Here is a 7,563-nt window from a genome sequence, read left to right as displayed (position 1 = left end):
TTAAAAAAAAAAAAAAAAAAAAAGGAAAAAGAAAAAGAAATAAAGAAATAAAGAAAATATTCAAAATTGGAATTGCAGGACCCTACAGATTCCCTTGCCCGTTAGCTACAGAACACAAAAAGCTTACTGAAAGAAAGCGATTCAAATTAGAGTGAAGGAGAAGAGAGTTGAGATCAGAGCAGAGAGCAGCCCAACTATCCACTGCCTAAAGGGGTTTTGAAGAACTCAACTTCGCAGATTTCGAACTGTGGTTGGTGAATCAATGTGGTGTCTCGAAGAAGAGACTATTCTGGGAAGCTGAGACGTGGCGGTGATTGGGGAGGAGTGTTACCGCCATTACCGCCATGGTTGCACATGGACGAGCACAATCGGTGTTGTTTGAAGCTGAAAGACGAAGCTCAATTTCCTCTGTTCCGAGCCCTCAAACGAACCCTAACTTGCCGGGGAAAAAGAGGACACCGCGTTGGTCTGATGTGTGGTTGAAGGACACCAAGTCGCTTGAGAACGTTATTGTTGCTATGCAACTTCAATCCTCGTGTAAAGACTCTCAGATTCCCACACCCAACTCCAAAATCAACCCCATCTTAATCGCTAATTTCTGCAAAATCGACCGTACACTGCTTCTTTCCGATGAGCTTCTTCTTAGGATCCTCACGAAGTTACCGGATTCTCAGCGGAACTCTAACTTTCTTGTCTGCAAGCGGTGGCTGAATCTGCAGGGTCGTATTGTACGGTCGCTCAGGGTAATGGATTTGAATTTTCTCTTGTCGGGTAGGTTGATTTTGAGGTTTCCGAATCTTAACCGCGTGGATTTAGTCTCTGGATCTTTGATGTGTTCTAGAAATTCTGGTATCTTGTTGAGTAATAGGATTCATTCAATGCATGTTGATTCCTGGTTTTTGCCTATTCCGGGTGTTGGTGAGGAAAATATTCTTGACAATATGGTGATTGATAGAGGGCTGAAAGCATTGGCCGATGGCTGTCCAAATTTGCGCAAATTAGCTTTTATTGGTGGAAGTGAGTTGGGATTGTTGAATGTGGCTGAGGAATGTGAGACTTTGCAAGAACTTGAATTGCACAAGTGTAATGATAATCTGCTGAGAGGAATTGCTGCTTGTGAGAATTTGCAAATTCTGAAGTTGGTTGGAAATGTTGATGGTCTTTATAGTTCTGTGGTTACTGATGTTGGGTTGACTATTTTGGCTCAAGGTTGTAAGCGACTGGTGAAGCTCGAGCTTAACGGTTGCGAGGGAAGTTTCGATGGCATTAAGGCTATTGGACAGTGCTGCCAAATGTTAGAGGAACTGACAATCTGTGATCATAGGATGGACAATGGATGGTTGGCTGGGCTTTCGTATAGCGAAAATTTGAAGACTCTGAGAATTGTGTCATGTAGGAGGATCGATCCAAATCCCGGACCCGATGAATATCTGAGTCCTTGTCCTGCTCTTGAGCGGTTGCATTTGCAGAACTGTCAACTACGGGATAAAAAGAGTGCTAAAGCATTGTTTATTACTTGTAGTGCTGCGAGGGAGATTTTCATCAGTGATTGCTGGGGACTGGCGGATGACTTATTCAGCTTTGCAAGTCATTGCTGGTAAATAATCTCTCCTTACATTTGATAATAATTGAACTTTACGAAAGATTCTGTGGCTTTTAATGGAATTCACTGTTCATATGGATTCAAAAGTGCATGTGAAGCTGCAACTCTGTTGTTTTATATCACTGCTTAGGATTATTTTAGTGCATTTCATGGAGCATCATCTTGCTTGAACTCAATGGAAGTTTTAGAACTGACATGCTTCGATGGAGGCTGTAGAAGTTGTTACTGTTGATGCTGGTGAGACTAACTGAAAGGGGAAAGCCATAGCTAACTATTTAATCTTTTTAGTAATAGTATTATGTTGGAACCTTTTACTGTGCTAGTTTCCTGAATTTTTGCAGAACCTCTTACAGGTTCTTGGTTGATCATTGTTCTTGGGTATCCATTACTTTAGATCCATGAGTCAAAACGCGGGTATTTGAATATCATAGAGAATCGATACTAATCACGGCAGCTCGGGTTCTGGCTCTTGACTGCCCAGTTGAATTGCTTATGGTTTCAATATACCATATCTACATTCCCTCTAGAACTTGATGAATCTAAGAATTGTTTATCCTTTAACTGTTTCCTTATGGCCTCGAAAGAATTCTTAGATCGACACTTGTTTTATGTGAGATTCTACGTTGGTTGGAGAGGGGACTGAAAAATTCCTTATAAGAGTGTGGAAACCTCTCTCTAATAAAAGTGTTCTAAAACTGTGAGGTTAACGACAATACGTAATGGGCCAAAGCAGACAATATCTGCTAGCGGTAGGCTTGGGCTGTTACAAATGGTATCAGAGCTAGAGACTGGGCGGTGTGCCAGCGAGGATGCTGGCTCCTAAGGGGGGGTGGATTGTGATCCTACATCGGTTTGAGAGGGGAGCAAAACATTCCTTATAAGGAGGGGTGGATTGTGAGATCCTACATCGGTTTGAGAGGGGAACAAAACATTTCTTATAAGGATGTGGAAACCTCTCCCTAACACACGTGTTTTAAAACTATGATGCTGACGACAATACGTAACGGGCCAAAATGGACAATATATGCTAGCGGTGGGCTTAGGCTGTTACAAATGGTTTCAGAGCTAGACACCGGGTGGTGTGCCAGCGAGGACGCTAGGCCCCCAAGGGGGTGGAATGTGAGATCCCACATTTGTTGAAGAGAGGAACGAAACATTCCTTATAAAGCTGTGGAAACTTCTACCTAACAGACATGTTTTAGAATTGTGAGGCTGACGGCAATACATAACAGGCCAAAGCGGACAATATTTGCTAGCGGTGGGATTAGGCGGTTATATTTTAACAACTTTAATTTGTGGTTAATTTTGTTACAGGAGGGTGAAGTTCCTTTCTCTCAAAGGATGCTCACTGCTAACAACAGAGGGTTTGGAGTCTGTAATTCTTCAATGGAAGGAGCTTCAAAGTCTTCGAGTGGTATCGTGTAAGAACATAAAAGAGAGCAGCATTTCTCCTGCTCTCTCTTCCCTGTTCTCTATCTTCAAGGATTTGAAATGGAGGCCACATACCAAATCTCTTCTCCCTTCAACCCTCATTCACACCCACATGGGAAAGAAGGGAGGTAGATTTTTCAAGAAGACATGGGACATAAAAGTTCTTCCTGGTGTTCATGGACACACGAGCACACGAAAGACGACATAGTAATGCAGTCGTCGTCTCCTTCGTCTAGGCCATTAACTTAATGTTGACAGTAAATAACTAGATTTTCATCCTTGTATTTTGCACAGAGGGAAGATGAAGATGCCTAGATTGTTACCACGGTTCGTCAACCTTAGCGTCGGTGAATTTGCTTATTTATACGTCTCGAGCAAGTTCCGTCATCTACCCCCTTAAATACTGTAGTTTAGAACTGTACTAGTTTAGTAAAATTGTTATTCTGAGTACAATTGGACACAACATTGTAAAAGAATATCGATCATTTCCTCCATTCTTAAGCTTAACAGAACTACTAGAATAGCTCCTGCTGATTAATACAGTTTCTGAATGTTCTATTTTGGTCTTAACTTTTGGTTTCCGCGTCTATTTCGTATTGTATTTTCAAATTCAATATCAGGTTCGATCCATGTAGTTCGTGTAGGTTTACATGTCACGGTCATGCTTGTTAAAGACGTTACATGTCAAAACCCTTACCTTATATCATTTTATCGCTTTCCTTTACTGCCTTCATGTTCTATAATTTCTTCCTTGTCGCACAATCGACAAATCCACTGCCAAGAAAAGTGCGATTGTGGCACTTCACTAACATGAGTTTTGTGGAGTATAGTTATTGCTTTGTAATATATTGTCTCGAAAGAATAGGAAAAGAGCTTCGAACATCTTACGAAGAAATTGACAAAATTTTAAAAAATTATGTAATATGAAAATTTTCGTTTTAGCATTTTATGTTAAAGGTGTAAATGTTCGTTCATATAAACTGGAATCTAAAACTGAAAAAAAAAAAAAACTGATTTGGTTAATTGAATCTTTTTTTGAACTAATTCAATTATAACTGAATCAAATTTGGGGGAAAATGGACCCAAATCAACCCATTTCTAGCCCTAATTTTACCCTTCCACTCAAAGAAAGGCATCAATTAATTATATCGTTTTTTTCTTGTTAATATAATCCATATATTTATTTCTTCAAGAAAATGTCACAATCCAATTACAGATTTCCAATACCCATAGGAACAAAAAGAAAAAATTTTCTTTCTTGTTCTTTATTGTTCTGAAAATTACTTGTTCGGTTCCACCGTCATTTTGAGGCTGTTCTTGCTTCTATCCTCTTCCATTTCTTCAATCCTTGGCCACAATCAAACCCTAGATTTTGATCTCAGTGAAGAAGAAGAAGCAGAAGAAGAAGAAGGAGAAGGAGAAGGAGAAGAAGAAGAAGAAGAAGAAGAAGAAGAAGAAGAAGAATTAGCCCTGTTCGGGGACTGGTTCAAGAAACAACCAATTTTGTTGAGCATGTCATTGGCTCAATGCGACTCCATTCTTTGTCCAGTGATTCCCCCATTTCTTCTTCCATTTCTTCTCCCGTTTCTTCTCCCAACTCCAATCCCAAATCCCCTGTTTCTAATTTAATTGACCTCACCTTGCTGCTCTCCGACGAGCTTCTTCTTCGCGTTCTCTCCAAATTGCCAGATTCCCAAAGGAACTCCAATTTCCTTGTCTGTAAGCGCTGGCTTCACCTTCAGGGTCGTCTTGTACGGTCCCTCAGGGTTACGGATTTTGATTTTCTTCTGTCGGGTAGGTTGTTTTTTAGGTTTCCTAAACTCAATCATGTGGATTTGGTTTCTGGATGTTGGGTTTCGTCTAGGAATTCGAGTATTTTGTTGAGCCATGGGGTTCTTTCGATGCATATTGATCCTTGGTTCTTGCCCTCTTTGAATGTCGGTGAGAAGGCTGTACTGGAAAATGAGTTGATTGATAGAGGGCTGAAGGGTTTGGCGAGTGGTTGCCCGGACTTACGGAAATTGGGCCTTGTTGGTGGGAGTGAATTGGGGTTGTTGAATGTAGCTAAGGAATGTGAGCTTTTGCAAGAACTTGAGCTCCATAAGTGCAGTGATTCCATGCTCCAAGGAACTGCGGCGTTTAAGAATCTTCAAATACTCAAGTTAGTAGGAAACATTGATGGGTTCTATAGTTCTGTGGTGACCGACATCGGGCTGACGATTTTAGCTCGAGGCTGTCGACGATTGGTGAAGCTCGAGCTTAGTGGGTGTGAGGGGAGTTTTGATGGGATTAAGGCAATTGGGCAGTGCTGCCAAATGTTGGAGGAATTAACGCTTTGTGATCATAGAATGGACGATGGATGGTTGGCTGGGCTTCCATACTGCGAGAACTTGAAGACTCTGAAGATCATGTCATGTAAGAGGATAGATGCTAATCCTGGCCCTGATGAATATTTGAGCTCGTGCCCTGCTCTTGAGAGCCTGCATTTGCAGAATTCTCAATTGCGGGATAAAGCAAGTGTAAGAGCTTTATTCATGACATGTGGGGCTGCAAGGGAGATCTTGATCCGGGACTGCTGGGGATTGGATGATGACATGTTCAGCTTTGCAAATAACTGCTGGTAAGTGATCTTTTTTGTCTCGCAAGCGTTTAATTTATAACTGTAAACACTGTTAACCCATTGAAGTAAATAGTAGATGTTGCATTGTGGGACGACATTTACCGTATTGGTGCGAAACGCTAATAGGAACCATTGATTTTATTATTGCTATAGCCTGTATGATACATGCTGCTAGCTGTTGCTCTGTACTCTTTGTTACTGTTCTCGGGTACTCGGTATAATATCTTGTTCTCAGGTACTCAGTATAATATCTTGTTACTGTTCTCGGGTACTCGTATAATACTACATGAGCACCAATCATTTGAGAGTTCAATAATTGATGTGCTTTGAGGGGACATCAAAGCCTCTTACAGATAGGCTTCTGAAACTGACTGAATATGATTTCATAAACTAGGACAAGCAGTAACTTATGTTCTTGAATGGGTGTTCTTATGGCTACACATCTTTGTACTTTATTTATCATGGCGTCTTTTCTGTCTAGTTTAGAACTCTTGGATCCATTAGAAGAGAACCATACTCTTTTTTGTTTGTTTTACAGCTTGTTCCATTATTCATGGAGATTTAGACATCATTTCTGAAAATCTCTTACGCCAATTGAAAATTTTGTTTCTGCAAATGTTCGACATCCATTGTAACCTGGTACCGACCTGGTGGACCTGGTTTTGGTTGGCCACTCGAGTGGCTTGTCTCTGATTAAGCTGGAAAAGTGTCTTTTGGCCCACCAGACCACATTTAGAATCCTTAAAGCTGAACAAACTAAAACTTTGATGTTCATATTTTTGAAGTAAATATATCCTGATGAATGATGACTTTCTTCTACACAGGAGGGTGAAGTTACTTTTGCTTGAAGGATGTTCGTTGTTAACGACCGAAGGCTTGGAGTCTGTCGTTCTTCAGTGGAAGGAGCTTCAAAGCCTCGAAGTAGTATCGTGTAAGAATATAGAAGATAGCTGCATCTCTCCTGCTCTTTCTGAAGTCTTCTCTGTTCTTAAGAATTTGAAATGGAGGCCAGATACCAAATCGCTTCTCTCGTCGAGTCTGGTCGGGACTTGTATGGGTAAGAAAGGTGGGAGATTTTTCTAGCAAACATGAGAATGAACTGATCCACGCCGCCCACCCACAATCTTCATGAAGTAGCTACTTTGAATTGTTAGCTCGAACACACTTACGGTAGACGTTTATAATGAAGCTAGGTGGTTAGAATAGACCGTTAATAAAGCCACTTAGTTTAGAGACTAACCTGACCCAGTTCACCCATTTGCCAGAATTTTGATTTCCTAGAGCGTTAAGTAGCTTAGTTTAGCTACGTTATTATATGCTTTAGCAATGCTATATGGCAATTATTGTACTTGGGGTATTAGTTCATTTGTAAAGAATTGTTCTTAATGCACAAATGCAATGATTGGTCCTCTTTGAAACAACACATTGGCCTACAAGTGTTGGATAAACTTTTTGACATTCTTTTTGAACTCTTGGAACTTGCTTATATAATAATGCAGCAAATGCTAGGAGTTGTATAAACTTTGCTCAAGATTTGGTCAATGAACTCTTAGCTTAGGCTGCTGTTTAGTGAACGGTGGGGAACGCCTTTTCGAGTTTGTTTGGAATGATTTTTCACGTGTTTTAACAAGATTCGTGTTCTAAAACACTTGAAAAGTCATTCTAAATAGACGGAGACATAGAATTCTCGAGAAAAGTTAATGAAGCATGATTTGAGATGAAGGAGAATAAAGTGGGGGATCGGAGAATTGATGTATCGTTAAGTTGAAAATTAGAAACGATTCCAGTAAATTCCTATTTTCTAATGAAAAGTAAGTTAATTGATTTAATTACTCAAAGTTCGGAATAGGTAACTGGTTGATATTCTCTCCTTGGGTGATGTGAACAGAAAAAAAAAAAAAAAAAAAAA

General features: G+C 40.2%; 2 protein-coding genes across 2 annotated transcripts in view; both read left to right on the top strand.

The window, feature by feature from the left end:
* LOC111447311 (F-box protein At5g51370-like) overlaps positions 1 to 3,572 on the top strand; it is a 12,896-nt gene extending 9,324 nt beyond the window's left edge. The window contains exons 2-3 of the mRNA XM_023086403.1: positions 138 to 1,597; positions 2,918 to 3,572. Coding sequence (XP_022942171.1) covers positions 345 to 1,597; positions 2,918 to 3,242 — 1,578 coding nt within the window. The 5' untranslated portion in view covers positions 138 to 344 and the 3' untranslated portion in view covers positions 3,243 to 3,572. The remainder of the gene's footprint in view (positions 1 to 137; positions 1,598 to 2,917) is intronic.
* Positions 3,573 to 4,232: 660 nt separating this feature from the next.
* On the top strand, positions 4,233 to 7,102 carry LOC111447312 (F-box protein At5g07670-like). The gene is made up of 3 exons (XM_023086404.1): positions 4,233 to 4,415; positions 4,458 to 5,654; positions 6,479 to 7,102. Exons 2-3 carry the CDS (start codon positions 4,561 to 4,563, stop codon positions 6,735 to 6,737), a joined length of 1,353 nt encoding a protein of 450 aa, XP_022942172.1. The 5' UTR covers positions 4,233 to 4,415; positions 4,458 to 4,560; the 3' UTR covers positions 6,738 to 7,102.
* The last annotated feature ends 461 nt before the right edge of the window (positions 7,103 to 7,563 follow it).

This window comes from Cucurbita moschata, unplaced genomic scaffold (assembly GCF_002738365.1).
Source record: "Cucurbita moschata cultivar Rifu unplaced genomic scaffold, Cmos_1.0 Cmo_Scf00009, whole genome shotgun sequence".
NCBI classification, from domain to species: Eukaryota; Viridiplantae; Streptophyta; class Magnoliopsida; order Cucurbitales; family Cucurbitaceae; genus Cucurbita; species Cucurbita moschata.
Note: the sequence above shows the minus strand (reverse complement) of the source record. Positions and strands in the feature narration are given on the sequence as shown.